The 20,296-nt window shown below is 35.5% G+C and overlaps 1 protein-coding gene across 2 annotated transcripts; it reads right to left on the bottom strand.

The window, feature by feature from the left end:
* Positions 1-338: 338 nt before the first annotated feature.
* On the bottom strand, positions 339-6,670 carry LOC131164684 (uncharacterized). Of its 2 annotated transcripts, XR_009139324.1 has the most exons (3): positions 6,410-6,670; positions 727-873; positions 339-551 (listed from the first exon to the last, which is right to left on the bottom strand). XR_009139324.1 is itself a non-coding variant. In XM_058122069.1 (2 exons), exon 2 carries the CDS (start codon positions 5,993-5,995, stop codon positions 4,676-4,678), a length of 1,320 nt encoding a protein of 439 aa, XP_057978052.1. In that variant the 5' UTR covers positions 5,996-6,285; positions 6,410-6,595; the 3' UTR covers positions 4,508-4,675. The 2 variants fall into 2 exon arrangements, 1 of the variants encoding a protein (XP_057978052.1); XM_058122069.1 differs by lacking the exons at positions 339-551; positions 727-873 and adding an exon at positions 4,508-6,285 and having other exon boundaries at positions 6,410-6,595.
* Between the last annotated feature and the right edge of the window lie 13,626 nt (positions 6,671-20,296).

Raw genomic sequence — 20,296 nt, 5'->3', positions numbered from 1 at the left:
TTTCAAAATTTTGGTCTCCAAGTCAATATTGAAACCTAAAAGCTTCAATGCATCCATATCAACAATACATGAAGTACTTACATAAAACTCTTTAATACTCAAACATTCTAAGCACTAAGCCTTCATGCTTATCTCTCTTGAGTCTATTTTGTCTTCAAGCTTCAATATGCTTTAAACTTCATCAGATTTTTCTATCTTTAAGTCCATGCTTTTAAGTATACTTTAAACTTTCATTTGATCACTTGTCTTTGCAGTATAATCTTTCAACAAAACTTGTGAGCACTTAATCTTGAACTTATATGCTTGATTCCTAAAATATCTTCACTTAACCAAAATATGTCAAGTTTCCTTAATTTATTATCATTAAAATAAGATTTGTAATGATAATTTTCAACCATGAAAAGTCAACAAAAATAGAATTTCACGAGTACAGACCGCGCCATATGAAGGTGTAGGAAGCAGGCTTCCATTTATTAAACCAATTAGGAAGTTCAAAGTCAAGAGGATTTCCAATCAGCTTCAGCAACTTGTAGAATATTTTACCAGTGCCACTGCGTTCAGCAAACAGAAAAAAAAAAAAAAAGACAAAAAAGATTTCAATCGTATATGCATTAAGGACGTGCAAAGCTCAGAGAAAATATGGTCAATACTACAATACTTGGTAGAAAAGGAATGACTTAAACATCACAACAATAAGAAGTTTGAAACTGCCAACAGTCATCAAACCTTTTTTACTTTCTTGCCTCCCTAAGCCCAAATCTCGTCATCCATTGTCACGAGTAACCCAACACAGGCAAACCAGAGCAATGGCCAGATTCCAGAGGTTTCAGGTCAAAGGGTCGGGAAGGAGGATATGTTCAAAGGTTTCAGCATCTTCCTCAAAAAAAAAAAAAAAAAAAAACATCCAATTAACTTACCAAAAATTATGACAACAAAAACCATAAATGAAAACTCAAAATTGAATACCAATAAATATTTCTAAAGCTAAAAAAAATTAAAATTTTGATTAAAAATGCCATTGTTGCCCTTGAATCAAATAGCAATGAAAAAATATGATTAAAATAATACAAATACAAATTATAAATTATAATAAAATATAAATTATTATAATTATTTTACTTAATTATAATACCTTAAGATTGTCCATGATCGCATAAATTGGCCAAAAAAGATTCATATAACTAATCCCACTTAGTAGGACTAAGGCTTAATTTTGTTGTTGTTGTTGTTGTTGTTGTTGTTGTTATTGTTATAATACTTCAAAATTCTCCTTTATGAATTACTGATGTCCTCCAGAAAACAGACTTGCCAGGGGGACATGAATTACTGATGTCCTCCACCAACCAGCCCATCAAGACCTGCAGGAGCCTTGTCACCTGCAGCAATGCACCCATCCTCTCCACCTGCAAATCAGCTCTAGGTGGAAGAGACATTCATTGGATCCCCACCTCTTTACTGGGCCCTCATTCAGCTTGTCATCCAAGGGCAATGCTTTACTCGAGCATTAGGCCTGACTTGGAGGTAGTGAACTGACTGAAGCAATGAGCTGAGCGTCCTTCATAAACAAAGTTAACCCAAAACCTGAACAAAGTGTACTGTGATGTTGGTAACTGCCAGCCAACCCAGCTTGGACACAAGCTGACAGGCCCCATCTCCCCCAGCATTTGAGACATTGTAGCTGCCCCAATTTCTATGGTCCACATGCCTTCTTCTTTGAGGAATTACAGGAAACTCTAAATCATCCTAATCCCTAGCCACCGCCAACCCTCATTTGATGTCACCCGCGTATCCAGTTGCTGTACTTCCATACCATCCATGATCAATCTAAAGGATCGCAAAATAATCCCCAACCCTTACTGTTAAAACCTCCCCATAACAAATAGAAAAACATTTACCTTTACTTTTAAACCCACCAAGAAATCTTCTTACACGAGTATGTCAAACAACTCAAATCAACATCCAATACTGGATACTTCAAAATAACCTGATATAAATGCTCCAACAACGTGAAAACAGAAGTTACACACAGAAATGCATCAATGCCAATGCTGATTCCTTTCCCACACCCATAAGTAGCCCCGAACAACTACTTTCCTGAATCACAGACCAAAAACCACATCTTCAATCTGAATAAATTTCTGAAAATCTGTCTCCTTCATGATCTGTTCCCTTCATGATAGAGGCAGAGTTATGAGAGAGGGATATTCCCTCCTTCATGTCAGAGAGACAAAAAAGTTGCACCAAGAAATCTAAAAGATGGAGAACAATAGTCTTAAAAACTACAATTCTTTTTTTCTTTTTGATGTATAAAACCACCGCCTTAAAGATTAAAAATAATGAAGAGATCACGATTTGAATGGTAGAGAAAAGCATTGTCCAAACCTCAATGAACCATGGAAAGTGTTGATCAATAAAGAGATGGGTGGTGAGATCTGCAATGATAGAAATACAAGCTTCTCACAAATAAGCAGATGAAGCCCCATGTGCTACGATTATCACTTTATTAAATAATGTTTCAGTGATTCATTTTTTTAGTTCATATGGAAATGAAAAATTTAAGGGAGCACAATGCAAACAACAAAAAAAATATGGAAAAGCACAGAAAACACTTTTAATTTGAAAACCAAAAACAGGAAAATCTAAAAAAAAAAAAAAATTTACAATAATAAGCATTATAAATGATTAAGTGAACATCTGAGGCCCAGCACCATAAACTTGGAAGACAGTGCTGCAGTGGTGGAGAAGAATTTTATGACTATCAAAATAACTAGTCATATGATAATTATTAAAACTATCGACAAGAATAAATAAATAAAACTTCAACTACCAAAATAAATAGTAAACATGCCAATCAAAGGAAAGCAAAACAAAGACTCCATTGAGAATCATCCTGTAAGTCAGACCACATATCATACTCCATTGAGAATCATCCTGTAATTCAGATCCACGTATCATTTTAGAAAAAATTAAATTCAGTAAGATGAGATGAAGAAGAAATGAAACTGCAGCAAACAGCAAAAATCTAAAACATAAATATCAAAAGAAAACCAGCCTAAAAGTTAATAAAGTCCATATTTCAACAACTACGGAACCATTCAAGTGACAATAACAAACAATCAAGCAAAATATACCTTCACATCACCAAAACAAAATGAAGAACTTGCTGGATCAGGGGATAAGATCGAGGAATTTTTGACAAATGATCCTCATCATCAGTGTCCTTTGGGATAATGGATATAATCAATCTTTCCAGTTTTTTACAAGTTTATAAACCAGTTCTTCACTTCAATCATCCAACAATCAAAGTATAAACATTCAAAAATCACTCCCAATCAACAATCAAGTCAGATGACAGTGAGTGAGATGTATGACCTCACATTTAAGAGGAGAATTGGGTAGTCCTGGAGTACCAATTCAACATGCCAACTGGAGGTCTTGTTCCACTCAAATTCTGACATGTGTACCTTGGACCCCATGTCTTTGACCAGCTGTGAAAAGAAAGTGGAGAAGACATTAGTTAATATGTCGCCCCAAGGCAAATATGTCAGCATTTGGGTGGAACAAGACCGCCACTTGGCATGTTGAGTTGGTGGTCCAAGATTACCCAATTTTCTCCATTTGAGAAAATTAAATAACATTCTCATCGAAATCATGAAATGGTAGTTTAAAATTAATAACAAGAAAACTGACACATGTTAGATGCCTGCCTACCAAAGCGTTTCCATTGTGATGTCTTTCTTACATTGGAATGCCTGTCAGCCTACCTAATCATGTCCTCATCTTTCACACCAAATCTAATCATATCATCCCCTCTAAGAAAGGGAGGTTGAATACCACATGGAACCATCTTTCTACTTTGGTTCGTAAGCATTAAGGATTGTTGTGTCCTGTTGACCTTCACATGGAAGTTGACCAGCTTAGTGATGTCCCATGATTTCACGTCAAATGGCCCTTGAAACCAATCCCTCAAGTTTGATTCATCCTTTAACCCTCAAGATTTTATATTTCACAATGAATGAAGAAGCCTATTCAATTTGCAGCTAAGTTAAAGCTTATGGTTCTGGGAGTTATCATCTTCACTGCCATGCTATCAGCCATGGCTACCAAACCAAACACTGCTACTGGAGCCTGTTTTTGTTTCAAGTAACAAGTGACAAGAAGCTCAATCAGCATTAAGAAAAAGTTAATTTTCCAACTCATTTTTGAAAAATCCATTAACAGACATGTTAGATCATGGTTTAAAATGGAAGGACAAGAAAAACATACATATGACAGACGCTACCTGCTGAAGCATTTTCATCATGCTGTCTTGAAGATACCATATAGAATGAGCTTTAGTTAAGCAGTATGCACAAAATTATGTCAAGCATAAAAAGAAAACTACAACTGAGGACAGTAATATGGTAGGGAAGCATAAAATTTTGACATTTGTGTGTTCAAACTTCATAATAAAGGGCCCAGATACATAAGGAAAGTCATAAAACTCTTGCTGCAACAAATTAAAACATGAGGCAATGTCATAAATTATCATTAGGCAAAGTGAAAATTTACAACTAAGCCCACTCAATGCACATGACAAAGATACAAACAGAGAGATGTCTAAACCACATATATACACAGGCTTGGACTAAACAAAAACAGCAAACAGTTATCATAAGAATTTTCTTTTCACCATTCAGCCATAAGTGGCATTCATTTCCATCTGCTTAAGTTCTAATTCAATGCGCTCATTTTCAAGCTTTAGGCACTCATTTTCCAACCTCATCTTATCCAGTTCCCTGTCATGTTTCCTGCTAAACCTAAGCCACAAGAACCGCTGTTTCTCCAACTCAAGCATCTGTGCCTGTATCTGTAACTTCTTCTCTTCCAACTGCAGTGGGCGACATAACATCCATTGCTCCTGTGACCAATCTGCCTTGTTACTCTCAGGGAAACCTTGATCCACATTGGTGCAATCATTCTGGGGATATAAATCAGATCTTTTAGTACAGTCCAAAAAATTAACAGCATTTCCAAAACCCTCTTCATAATCCTCCCCTTGTTTAATCTTTTTTGCATAAGCTCCTGGAAAACTGAACGTGCCAGCATTATCCTTATACAAAGCACGATCCTCCTCCATTTCATCATCATGATCATCAGTTTCAGCATCTTGATCCTCATTATCAAAGTCATCAACTTTGTGCCGCCTCAACTCATGCGGTTCACAATCATCTTTACTTCTAAGAGCCAACTGCAAGGATCGTTGGAGGTCAGGATCATGAGGAAGATGCAAACAATTTCCATTGTGGTATGAGCACATTTGCTCATAAAACAGATGTTTTGAGCTAAGTATCTTTCTCACATCCTCCTTACATTTCTCAGATAGGTCCATCAAGTCTAAAAGTGCAGGGTTCTCAACAACCTTGCAGGAAGTGCCTCTCCCAAGAATATCATTAAGTCTCTTATACCTTTTGTTCAAATCATTAAACTTGTCCTCGCATTGTTGAGGTGATACATAATAGTCCCTCTCGGCCATCACCTTTGAAACAGTTTTCCATTTCCCCTTCTTTTGCAATAGACAAGCCTTCCGCCTTCCCCCACCAGTGACATCGGAAGCAGTATCCTCTCCAATATAAGAAACAGCAGTAATCAAAAGCATCACCATTTTATCAGTCCACTTCACTCGCTGCCACGGGGAACCCTTTTTCCCCTTTCCCACTTCACTACGCCCATCAATGCCTTCTTCTGCACAATTCATCTCCTCATCATCACTCAATGAGTTCTTCCCCCTCTCGCCCTTACAGTATTCAAGAGATGTAATAGGTTGATCAGGTTCTTGTATGTTCCCTGCCCTGAGATTGAAAGAGTCTTGGATTTGGGAATGCATCATAGAAGAAGTCTGTTGCGCTAGTGGGTTTCGCGGGTGATGAAGTTGCATAGATCCCTGCAAGTCTAGAAAACCATAAGAAGCGCTTGGCATCATATCAGCGGCACCCGATGATGATTTTCCTTCCATTAATTTATTTGTCACATAAGAAAATCTAAAGTTTCTAAACCCCTAAAAAACTTTCCTTCAAAGCTTAATCCAACTCTGTTTATTACTCTCTGAGACCCAATCTGAACAAGAATCATGGACTCGACAGAAAAGAATAATCAAACCCTACTTACCAGTTCCATTTAATGATTGCCAGTAGAATATGATTAAAACGCAGCCAAAATGCGCTACTATCTGCATCTAATTAATTACGTGAGCATGAATGACCTAAATCGCCGATCATCATTTCAACGCAAACGGGTAAACGCAAACTACATGTGAGCAACAAAATCAAATGAAAACCCAATTTTTTTCCAAGCAAATGAACCCCAGAAAATAATTTTGATTATGGAATTCAAACCGAAAATTTTTTAAACTGCAAAGGCAATCAACCACCTGTAAACTACAAACCCATGTTCAGCGGCCACGATACGGTCTCTATCCCGCCCTCTAGTTAGAGTAGACTGGGGAAAAGCGTACGAAAGCGGGAGGCAACGGGAGCACAACTTGAGGGACTTGGTTAACAAATAACAACCCGACCAATCCGTCCAACCCGATCAGTGCAAATGGAACATGACCAAAAATCAATTGTGTATGTTATCTGTATTCTTTGTACTGTTTGTTTTTTTTTTTTTTTTTTCATTTGGCTTCAAAGTAATAGAATTTTCATAAATCTATGAAAGCCTTTTAAAGGGTTGCTTCTCTCAAAAATTATTTAATTTAGTATATACACGCATGCACACTGTATAAGCACGTCAACCATTTGTCAATAGTCATTTCAACCGAATAATCAAAATGAATATTAACAAATCCTTCTTACCTCACTCTAACTTTTACTTATTGTTTCTAAATTTTTTGCTTTATTTTTGTCATTTTTCATTGAACTAAGTAATCCAAGACAGCGTCGAATGGTAAGGTGGGTTCAACAATAATTTTGACCTCTAATATAAAAATTGAGTGAAACCCTTGTCCTTTTTAACTTTTCTGCATTGATCTTTTTACCAATTATTACCCTTTTTGCTCTCCTTTTCTTTTCTGACTCAAAGCCCCCCTTCTCTCCTATGGTAAGTTACCTCTCTCTCTCTCTCTCTCTCTCTCTCTCTCTCTCTCTCTCATACTCTCTACCTCTTTTCCTCTTTCCATTTTTCTCTATTTTTCTTTTATTTTGGGGATTTTTTTGGTGTGTGAAAGCGCACGCATATGTGTGTGTATGTAGGGCAATATGTGTGATTATATGAAAATTCATGCATGCATGATTGTGTGTGATGGTGCATGCATGTGTTGCAAGTGCTTAGATGTATGGATACATGAATGCATGCATAGTTAGATATGTGAATGGGTGCATGTATTCATGCATGGATGGGATGCATAAATATGCCTATATGCATATAAATGGATATTGGATGATGCATATGATGTATGTATGCATGTGTGAATGGATGTAGATTGGATAAATGTGCATGGATGCATGTGTGCATGAATGCATGTGTGATATGCACACATGGATGTTGGATGATGCACATGATCCATGTATGCATGCATGAACGGATGTAGAGTGGATAAATGTGCATAGATGCATGTGGGCATGAATGCATGGTGATGCATGCGCATGATGCATGCATATATGCATGGATAGACATGTGAATGCATGGCATGTGTGAGTGAGTGCATGCGTGCATAAATGTGCTCTAATATATATATATATATATATATATATATATATATATATATACATTGATGTATGTGTAGGTATATATGTATATATTATTATTATGCATATGTACATGTGATTATTTATATGTATGTGCATTAGTATGGGTATATTATTATGTATGCATATATATATATATGTGTGTGTGTGTGTGTGTGTGTGTGTGTGTGTGTTTAAATGTATTTTCTATTGTGCATATATATATATATATATATATATAAGTATGCATTATATATATATACCTTGAACCTGAAACTTGAGTACAGAGTGTTATTTAAAATAAATTTCTGATACTATATAATAAAACAGCGGAAGATCTCCATAACAATTACCATAGCACTAAAAATTAACCTTTATTACAATAAAAATCTCAATACAAAATACAATTCTGAGGTCATCAAAACATAAATAAAATACTAACAATTCTAACTAAGGACCTTCTATTCCACCCACACTTTCACTGTGCACTATGATTACTGTTATACTTCTCATGACATCTGAAAAATGATATGATAGTGATGGGGTGAAACACTTTTCAGTAAGAATGGAATAAACTATCATCAGTGTGTGGCTAATGACTTTTAGTGCAGTCAAAATATAACAGTTTAATTATTCACCAATAACTGAACAAACACTTGCAAACATTACTCGCACATACATCATCATCCATAACACAAGAAATACGCATAGACATATATCACACGTATTACCATAGTACATCCACCATCACAGATCACACCACAACATATCCACGATCATGATGCATTCAATTCACATACACTATTATTTATAGTGAAAGTTTCTTAAGGATTAGGGAGTTTACATGTGTAATGCCCCTTTGCTCTAATACCTTACGTAACTTTTCCCATTTCGACTGAGCGATGCTTCAACTAATACCCATCAGGGCACTTGTCTTACTTAGCAAGCCATTGGGCGGAGAGTTTACCTCACTTCAATCATACAAAATGCCACAATTACAACACACAAGACCTTGTTCGTAGTAAATCGATAAAATGAATTCCTCATCCCACTGCCAACGTTTTACCCCATATAAATGACCATATAACAACCTCCTCATATCACTGTCAACCTTATATCGCAATTTATATCAAGTACGATATAACGACCTCCTCATATCATTGCCAACGTTATACCGCAATTTACATGAACAACAATACAACACCACAATATATCAGCTAAATACACCACAACATAACCATATTTACAATATATTTCATTCACATCCACACAGGATACTGCACAAGTACTTTGCTTTCCATGGTTCTCAGGGCATCCCTCCCCATCGTTTCCAGCACGTACTTCACACAGACAACCATAGTCACAACACACAAGACCTTGTTCATAGTAAATCGGTAAAATAAACTCCTCATCTCACTGCCAATGTTTTACCCCATTTATATAAATGACGATATAACGACCTCCTCATAACACTGTTAACGTTATATCGCGATTTATATCAAGTATGATATAATGACTTCCTCATATCACTGCCAACGTTATATCGTAATTTACATTAACAACAACACAACACCATAACATATCAATTAAATACACCACAACAATTAACATATCAATTAAATACACCACAGCAAACACATTCAGTTTATTATATATAAAAACAAATTAATCTCATGCCACACAATTTGAGTATTAATCATACCTGAATAAACTACCTGTAGAAAATATTGTTACCAAAATCTTGATTTTCATCCATTTAATTCATTCAGAAAATCCTTTCCAACATACACATTTATATATATATATATATATATATATATATATATATATATATATATATATATATAACCCAAAACTATCATTTTCATATACCTGAATTATTCAAGAAAAATCATACATCAAATCCCTGCAATTTATTTAAACTCCAAAATATTTTCAAAAAAAATCTGATTTAATCAAGTACTACAATTTAGTCAGTTAATTTTGAAAATAATTATTATTATAAAATCTCTTAACTCACAAATACTAATTGTTAGCTTTACCGTGGTCCCAAGAGGGGGGGTGAATTGGTATTTTTAAAATCTATCCCCTAGGTATTCCTCCTAACAGCAGTATGTTCACAATCCTATGGTCAATCTAGTGGGAGTAATATCAGAAATTAAATAAAGCAGTTTAATCAATTACACGAGCACCAGAAAACAGTAAAGAGAAGGGTGACACACAGATATGTTATCGAGGTTCGGCCAACTGCCTACGTCCCCGCCTTGGCTAACCAGCAGAAGGATTATCACAATAACTTGCTCACTTAAACGGGTGGAGCGACACCTATACAAACAAGATCAAATTAACATAGGACTGACCTCAACCTTTACACCAATCCTTACCGGGCTGGATTACCACCCCCTCAGGCCACGCCTGGAATCTCTTAAATACACAAACAAAAGGTATAGTATAAGGGTGCTTTCATGTAAAGCAGATTTGAACCCCAATGCATTCAATCACATACAACACAGATGATTTAAAATGTAAGCTCAGTGTGGTCTAGATAGTTCAACTTTCAAAGATATTTTCTATTAGTGTAGTGAGTACGTGAGAGTATCAATAACAATCTGTGTATTTCAAAATGTTTCAATCAAATGTGTTCACACAGAATACCAGCAAGCTTCAAGAATATCAATTAGTAGAATATCTCAATCACATAAATATGTATATGCTTGGATTGCAAAATAGATAGTCTTTGTATTCAGCAAATGATATATATACTTGAATAAATATTTCCACAAAGATTAATGTAACAAACACAAATATCTTTTCACAAATAGTTCAATAAAGATTCCACAATATATTTGAGTAAGTTTGAAAGTGTTTTTACAAACCAAAAACAAATACAAACTTCCAAAAGTATTGCAATGAGAATGCAACACTCGGAAGTTCACCACAAGCCTTCTTAGGGTAGGCTTATTAGAAAAGCCTCCTAAGTATGCTTAGGTTATGCTCTCGTGAAAATCGATTCAAGCACTCATGAAATGAGAGAGCAAACCTCTAAATGAACACACTCAATACACTTACAAATGATTCAAAGAAGTAAAGAAGGTAAGTTTGTGTGAATTTGGAAATAGTATAAGCAGTAGGAAGTATTTAGCTTGAGAGAGAAATATGATTTTTTTTTTTTTTGCTAAAATCAATCTAATTTTCCCAAATGAAGGGGTATATATAGACATCCCATGATTTTTGATCGTTAGGGACCTATTAGGAAATTATTGGAAAAGTTTAATGACATTTAAATCATTTTAACCCTATTTAAAAAATATTTAACCACGGTAAAAATCAGGGCAACCCGAGAGGTCCGGTCAACCAGGTCTCATATGGTTCAGTCGACCAAGGGGATTTTGAACTAAGGGCTTGTTGACCAGGAGAAGGCGATTTTTCAAATCTCCAAGGTTTGGTCGACTGGGCCATTTTGAACTGGCTGGTTCGGTCGACTAGACCACTGGAAATTTTCCCAAGGACCTTCGGTTGACTAGGTAGTTGGAGTACAAAAGTGGCTCGGTCGACTAGATGATCAAAATGTTGACTAGAGAGGGTTTTGGTCGACCAGGGCTTTTTGAACTACATGGTTCGGTCGACCAAAGCCTTGATCAACTGTTGGCCTAGGCCTTGTTCGGTCGACCAGGCAGAATGAACTGTCTGGTTCAGTCAACCGAAAGTGCACAAAGTGTGCATTTCGGTCCCGTTTTAATACACACAAATCCTAATGAAGTGCCTAACAAATATAGATGCAAACGTGTGTGTCTTAGGGTCATTTATGTCCAATTATGAATACATCGAAAACCCTGAGGTCATTCTACGGTCACTTTTTGGTTTGAGTTTACAAAATAAACCATGCATGTATTGTGTGTGTTTATTACAAACCAAATAACCTAATTACTATTACAGACCAATTTGACCACTAAATATATATTATAATTTAGAGCATAAATTTGCCTTCAAGCTTTGAATTTTCACGTGCCATCAATGTATCTGCTAATATAGACCCGCACATAAACTAGATATTTATTAAATACAGGAGTATTTGTCATTATCAAAACCGAGCGTGACCTATAAGGTCAACACTAATTTAATTAACTCATAATAATAATAATAATAATAATAATAATAATAATAATCCAATTTCCAATTTCCATATGCCAAAATATTTAGAAAAATGTATATATAATTCTTGTAATCTCATATTACAATTTAATCGGTTAAATTATAAAAATTATTGACATAATTTATTTCCCTTACCTCACCCCAGGAGTGGTGCCTAGAAAGTCTAAAACTAAAATCTGCTCTGATTAACTTGCTAAGGATTGAAGTCGAGACCCTGTGGTGGTGTTCAATCGTTAATTTGACTGAATATTAGGAGAAAATTGAAGAGAGAGATTTACCGTATCCCAGGAGTGGTGCCTATGATGCCCTAATCATGAATCCACTCCGGTTAAAATATTGGCGACCGAGAATGAAATCTAGTGGTATTTCTCGTTCTTCAATCGACCAAGAACTCGCCAAGAAAATGAGGAGAGAGAAAGAGAGGGAAGGCAAGAAGAGAGAGAGACAAGAAAGACGTGATGAGAGAGAGAGAGAGAGAGAGAGAGAGAGAGAGAGAGAGAGTCTCTACAGCTTCTTTTTGCTTTCCTAAGGAAGTTCCTCAGGAAAGTTAACTTTATATATATATATATATAAAATATTATATTATATTACATTAATATATAATTATATTATATTATATTATTAATAATTATTAATTAATTAATTAATTATTATTATTATTATTTTTTGGATCACTACATTCTCTCCTCCTTATAAAAATATCGTCATCAAAATTTGCTAATCAGTCATTTTACGTAACCCTAAAATTACTTGACCATCATCATACCACAAATTTCAATATACTCCACAAATATGCATAAATACGTTACTTAACATTTAAATCCTCAATTAAAAACATCAAGCACCCATCTTGACCACAAACTGTCAAATCACAACACCTAAATTACCAAAATTCTCCTTCAAAGACTTTTCCCACTATCAACTAACCAAATCTTCGAGTTCTAATTTCAAGTTCTCATCTCTCTGCTCAAAACATCATCATCGATGGATTTATCGTGGTTTTCTAAACCCATGACTACTTCAGAAAATCACAGAAGACCATCAAGGGATTTCTGCCTTCATGCTACAAAACAAAACTCAAAATTCCTACGAGTATCCTAATCTACCTATTCCTATCCTGATCACCATTCATACCTATACTCTAGTAATAATCCTCTTCTACGAAATCTATTTCCTAAGCTCTCATACCACCTTGTGATGCCCAGAACCTGAAACTGGGGTCCCGAGTGTTATTTAAAATAAATCTCTAATATCATATAATAAAATAGCAAAAGATCTCCATAACAATTACTATAGTACTAAAAATTAACATTTATTACAATAAAAATCCCAATACACAATACAGTTTTGAGGTCATCAAAACATAAATAAAATACTAACAATTCTAACCAAGGACCTTCTATTCCACCCACGCTTCCACTACGCACTCTGATTACTATTATACTTCTCATGACATCTAAAAAATGATATGATAGTGATGGGGTGAGACACTTCTCAGTAAGGATGGTATAAATTATCATCAATGTGTTGTCAATGAGTTTTAGTGTAGTCAAAATATAACAGTTTAATTATTCACTAATAACTAAACAAACACTTGCAGACATTACTCGCATATACATCATCATCTAACACAGAAATCCACATACACATATATCACACGTATTACCATAGTACATCGACCATAACAGATCACACCACAACATATTCACAATCACAATGCATTCAATTCACATACACTATTATTTATAGCAATAGTTTCCCGAGGATTGAGGAGTTTACACGCCCATACAAGTAACGCCCCTTTGCTCTGAAACCTTATGTAACTTTGCCCATTTCGACTAAGTGCAGCTACAACTTATACCTATCAGGGCACTTGCCTTACTCAACAAGCCCTCAGGTGGAGAGTTTACCTCACTTCAATCATACAAAATACCACAGTTACAACACACAAGACCTTATTCATAATAAATCAGTAAAATGAACTCCTCATCCCACTTCCAATGTTTTACCCCATTTATATAAATGACCATATAACGACCTCCTCCTATCACTGTCAACATTATATCGCGATTTATATCAAGTACGATATAACAACCTCCACATATCACTGCCAACATTATATCGCAATTTACATGAATAACAATACAATACCATAATATATCAGTTAAATACACCACAACATAACCACATTTACTATATATTTCATTCACATTCACACAGGATACTGCACAAGTACTTTGCTTTCCATGGTTCTTGGGGCATCCCTCCCCATCGTTCTCAGCACGTACTTCACAACAGACATCCATAGTTACAACACACAAGACCTTATTCATAGTAAATCGGTAAAACGAACTCCTCATCCCTTTGCCAACGTTTTACTCCATTTATATAAATGATGATATAACGACCTCCTTATAACACTGCCAACGTTATATCGTGATTTATATCAAGTACGATATAATGACCTTCTCATATCACTGCTAACATTATATCACAATTTACATGAACAACAACACAACACCATAACATATCAATTAAATATACCACAACAATTAACATATCAATTAATTATACCACAGCAATCACATTCAGTTTATTATATATAAAAACAAATTAATCTCATGCCACACGATTTGAGTATTAATCATACTTGAATAAACTACCTATAGAAAATATAACATAATACCCAAAATCTTTATTTTCATCCATTTAATTCTTTCAGAAAATCCTTTACAACATACACATTTATATATATATATATATATATATATATATATATATAAACTATCATTTTCATATACCTGAATAATTCATGAAAAATCATACATCAAATCCTTGCAATTTATTTAAATTCCAAAATATTCCCAAAAAAATTTTGATTTAATTAAATACTTCAATTTAGTCAATTAATTTTGAAAATAACAATTATTATAAAATCCCTAGGCTCACAAACACCAATTTAATTAACTCATAATAATAATAATAATAATAATAATAATAATAATAATAATAATAATAATCCAAAATCCAATTTCCATATGCTAAAATATTCAAAAAAACGTATATATAATTCATGTAATATCATATTACAATTTAATCGGTTAAATTATAAAAATTCTTGACATAATTTATTCCCCTTACCTCACCCCAGGAGTGGTGCCTATGAAGTCCAAACCTAAAATTTGCTTTGATTAACTTGCTAAGGATCGAAGTTGGGGCCTTGTGGTGGTGTCCGATCATCCATTTAGCTAAATATTGAGGAGAAATTGAAGAGAGTATGGATTTACCTTATCCCAAGAGTGGTGCCTATGATGCCCTAATCACGAATCCACTCTGGTTAAAATATTGGTGGTCGAGAATGGAATCCAGTGGTATTTTTCGTTCTTCAATCAACTGAGAACTCGCCAAGAAAATGAGGAGAGAGAGAGAGAGAGGGAAGGCGAGAAGAGAGACATGATAAGAGAGAGAGTCTCTGCAGCTTCAGCTTCTCTTTGCTTTCTTGAGAAAGTAAGCTTCCTCAGGAAAGTTAACTTTATATATATATATATATAAATATTATATTAATATATAATTATATTATATTATATTTTATTATATTATTTAATTAATATTAATTAATTAATTAAAATTTTTATTTATTTTTGGATCACTACATATATATATATATATATATATATATGCACAATAGAAAGTACATTTACATATGTGTGTGTGTGTATTTATATTTTATATATTAGTGTGTGTATATATATATTTTAGAATATATGTATTTAAATGTGTATAAGTGTGTATGTATTTATATGTATTCATATATTATATATACGTTTATGTGTGTAGTGTGTGTGTATTTATATGTATTCATATATCATATATATGTAGAGACCCGAACCCGTAAAATAAGAAAAAAGGTAAAAAGGTAATTTTAGCAGGCTTCGTTAACGAAGCCAAGGTTCTCATCAACAAAGCCCCTTCTGTGGTTCATCGTCGAAATTTAGAGCCTCAATGATGAAGAGATCTCAATCGACAAGAAAAATATCGGACAAGGGTTCGTCGACGAAGAGCCTTCTATGGCTCGTCGATGAAGGCACCACTCGTCGACAAGTTTGACCAGGTCAAGGGGTCTATAAATATCATTTTTGGTTTCTTAAGGGTGAAGAAACTCAAAACTCTCTCTCTCTCTCTCTCTCTAGAACCGGAGAACACACACACACACACACTCTCTCTCTCCCTCTTTCTCTTCGATCCTTCGTTGTTCGTCACCCGAATCCACGATCTGACGATACTATGTGGATCAGGGGGAAAACCTTTATGATTATAGCAGATTGGATCTTCGTTTTGAGGACTTCTGGGCTTCATCCCGAAATGAAGCTAAGGGTCTAAGTTCATTTTTGGTTTGGTAGATCTATAGTAAATAGGATTGTGTTGAAGTACTGTTCTTCGGTTTGTAGGTTTTGAGAACTCAGTTCGCTGTTTTAGGAGCCATATAGTTTGTGCTTCGAAATTCGAAAATAGGTAAGGGGATTTTTTTACATCAGTCTTTAGAAAACTAAACCTATAAAAAGTTAGCTTATGTTTATATGCACGTATTGACTGCTTATTAGCGAAGTTTCACCAGGTAAAATGTCAGTTTTTCGGTTTTACGATTTTGGTAAAAATGAGGGTTTTGGCATATGATCTCCAAACTTTTAAAAACTTCTTTATTTGCATTAAACTTATGTAGGAGATGCTTGGACCCCTTTTTTTCTGTTTAAATGCTATTTTTCGAGTTATATACTATACAATGGATTTTGACCAAACGAGTGTGACATATGATATGAAATGGAATATGTGAATCTGTTTAAATATGTTTACGAACTATGGGAACTAGTATTCCATTTTTCTATCAGTAAATATGGAAAACAGGTGCCGATTATAAACCAAGCTTTGTATGTGAAAAGGGTTAAACCGAGAATGTGTGTGCGGGTTTATACCACAGTATGAATGAATGAGTTTGTGAAAATACTAGAACTATATAGGTGATTTATGAATGTGAAACAAGTTAATTCGTGTTATCATAAATTGTATATATGATATTTGAAACCATAGCTTGTTACTATTAGAGCCTTAAAATGCTCATTGTTATATAAGAGCCTTAAAAAGCTCACCGTTATAAAAGAGCCTTAAAAAACTCACCGTTATATGAGAGCCTTAAAAAGCTCAACAATATATGAAGACTTAAAAACCTTAAGGGCGATTCCGTTGCTATATTCTGGATACAGTGCAACCACACATCTAATTTATGGTGTGGGTTTAGAGATAGTTGGCTGGATTTGAGTGTGCCTCTGATGGATTAATAGACTAGGTGGTTCCAATCAGACTATAGTAAATTGCACAACTCAAAGCCAAGGGGTAGTGTTGGCATTTTTTATTATTGTTTCTAAGCTAGACGGTGTTCTAAATATGCATATACATGATTTAAAAACTAAAATGGGTAAAGTCACAGGTTTGAGTACTGGGCGGAGGGATTGTATAGTGTATGAGCTTGTACCCTACCCTAACCTTGGGAACTCTCGCTTGTTATGATGCTAAACCATCTATTGTAGGAATTATGTATATATATCTCCTATATTGCAGTATTGAGGATATGCTATATATGTATGTAACTGCTTTCTACTAGTTTGAATATGTATGGTCACACATTGATGTAATATCTTCTACCTTAATGAGAAGTGTCTCACCACAACATACAACCTTTCTTTCAGGTCCTGCAGGATGTCGGTCCTAGTTGATAGAGGGACTTAGAGGGTCGTATTGTGTTTAGCTTATGTAAGTGTTTGTCTATGTAATAGACTCAGTTCAGAATGCTTTTTTTGGGGATCGTAAGAACTTGTTATGTTTTAAGTATGATTGTACGTATTTGAGGATACAGTTAGAAACTCTGGTTTGTCTTTTAGATTTCCGTATGGATGTTTATGTTTTCCACTGTGCATAAGATTATAGATCAGTATGGAAACACTCGTATGTCCCTATTCATGGCGGGTTTTATATGTATGTTTATCAAAGACAGGTGTATTATACAAGAGTAGTAGCACTCTGAGGCCGTATAAAAAGTCGGGGCGTTACAGTTGGTATTATAGCCTTAGCCAGCTGGAAGTGTGATATGGTTCACATTGCTTGGTTATGGAAATGCTCGGGACTTAGGTTGCTAGGTTCGGTAAACTAGACTATACCAGAGTTTAGGATGGAAATAAGATCTTGAGTTTAGCTTTGTATACCTGGAGATAGAAATCCATTGACAGACTTCTGTGCTTTTCTGTATCAATCGAAAGGTTCAAAAAATCATGGCAATCCATTAATGATTTTGTTTCCGAGTGGAAGGGCGAAACTTGAGTTAGAATGAGAATGTTAAATTATTGGAGTACATAAATATTAAGAATGTGGATTTAGGGAAATGAGTCTATAGTGTTGTAGTACTAGCTGACACTTAGGTTATTAAGCTTCTAATCGATGGATTCCATGGATAATACTGCCAACGTGGGAGGCAATAGTAGCGAGGGAGCCGGCCATGAGGCTGCTAGTGACTCCACGAGTGTACTGCGAGATTTCGCACAGTAGCTTATGGTTGAGGTGGTGCAAACGAATAGGGGGCAAGACCATCCCATAGCTAAGATGGGATGCTCCATTGACCAGTTCACTAAATTGAAGCCTTTTGTTTTCATTGGAAAAGTAGATGCAATTCGAGCTGAGAATTGGATCTAGGAGATAGAGAAGATCCTGGATGTTTTGAATTGCACAAAGAAGCATAAAGTAACCTTTGCAATGTTCAAGTTGTAAGGGGAGGCAGAGAGGTGGTGGGTGTTGATAAAGAAGATGGAGGAGTATCGACTGATACTAGTAGCGATGACGTGGGCCCGTTTTAGGGAATTAGTCTTTGAATGGTACCTTTTGGCCATGGTCAAAAACGCGAAGACGGAGGAATTCATGAGTCTGATGCAGGAGTCGTTGACAGTGTAGTAGTATGCTGCCAGATTCTAAGAGCTATCCCAATTTGCTCCATTCATGATACCAGATGAGGCAATGAAGGCCTAGAAGTTTCAGAGGGGTATGAATAAGAAGATCCAGAGGCAAACAGTGATCTTGCGGTTGCAAAACTTTGCTACACTGGTAGACAAAGCCACTGTAGCAGAGGAGAGTCTGCTAGAGGACACAAAGGTCCAGGTTCCGAAGAAGAGGCCAAAACCTCCTAGTTCTTCTTCTGGTGTAAGGTAGGGCAACTGGAAGAAGAGCAGTAGTGGTACATCTCAGAGCACCACATCCTATCGTGGTTGCCCTACGTGTGGTAAAGGGCACTCTGGGTAGTGTTGGAGGACATATGGGGCTTGTTTGTGGTGTGGTAAGTAGGGACATTTGGTGAAATATTGTCGCATGTTAGGGAACAACAGAGCCCCATAGCAGCCACACATAGGAGATACGCAGGCGCAGTGTGGTGGTCAACAAGGGGGTACAACCCAGGCTAGGGTGTATTCCCTGACTCCAAGGCAACACAGAGAATGCTGGTAATGTAATCACAGGTACCATTTATGTAATGACCTACCTATTTTACCATATAATAATTTTTTTTCACATAAAACATTCATAATATCCTTAAACATAATTCACCCTAACCCGTGGGTACAAGGAATACACCTATCATACACCTCTGATACCTAAGTAGCAGAAAACATCCATTATATACATTTCAAGTCATCCAACCAACACAATACCAGAGTTTTACCAAACATATCATATACATATACACAACCCAAAAGGACCAAAATGTGCTTTAGGGTCATAACCCAAAAATCCATCAAACCCTAGTATAAAAACATACCCTTCTGACAGTGTAGAATAGTTGACTTCTAATGCTGCGGAGCTCTATCCGCTCTTCTATATGGGTTCCCTGAAATGTTTATATATGATGGGGGTGAGACACCTCTCAGTAAGAGAAATAAACTAACATCAGTGTGTGGCAACATGACTATTTTCATGTTATACATGTAACAATTCATAAATCATATTTGGTAAAACTTTTGTTTCCAGAGGACTTGCTAGGATTACCTCCAGATCGTGAGGTGGAGTTTGTTATAGAGTTGGTATCAGGTACAGTGCCAATATCGAAAGCTCCATATCGTATGGCTCTAGTAGAATTGAGAGAGTTGAAGGAGTAGTTACATGAGCTACTAGACAAGGGGTATATTCGACAAGTGTTTCATCCTAGGGAGCACCAGTGTTATTTGTAAAGAAGAATGATGGATCGATGAGGATGTGCATGGACTATAGAGAGCTTAACAAGATGACGATAAAGAACAAATACCCACTACCTAGGATTGATGATTTTTTTTACCAGCTTCAAGGCATGCAAATCTTCTCTAAGATCGATTTACGATCTGGGTATCACCAGTTGAAGGTGAAAGCGAAGAACG

Source organism: Malania oleifera, chromosome 9 (genome assembly GCF_029873635.1).
Source record: "Malania oleifera isolate guangnan ecotype guangnan chromosome 9, ASM2987363v1, whole genome shotgun sequence".
Lineage (NCBI taxonomy): Eukaryota > Viridiplantae > Streptophyta > Magnoliopsida > Santalales > Ximeniaceae > Malania > Malania oleifera.
Note: the sequence above shows the minus strand (reverse complement) of the source record. Positions and strands in the feature narration are given on the sequence as shown.

Bases quoted from the DNA above. Each gene is read 5' to 3' on its own strand.
- LOC131164684 (XM_058122069.1), bottom strand. From the start codon at position 5,995: ATGGAAGGAAAATCATCATCGGGTGCCGCTGATATGATGCCAAGCGCT.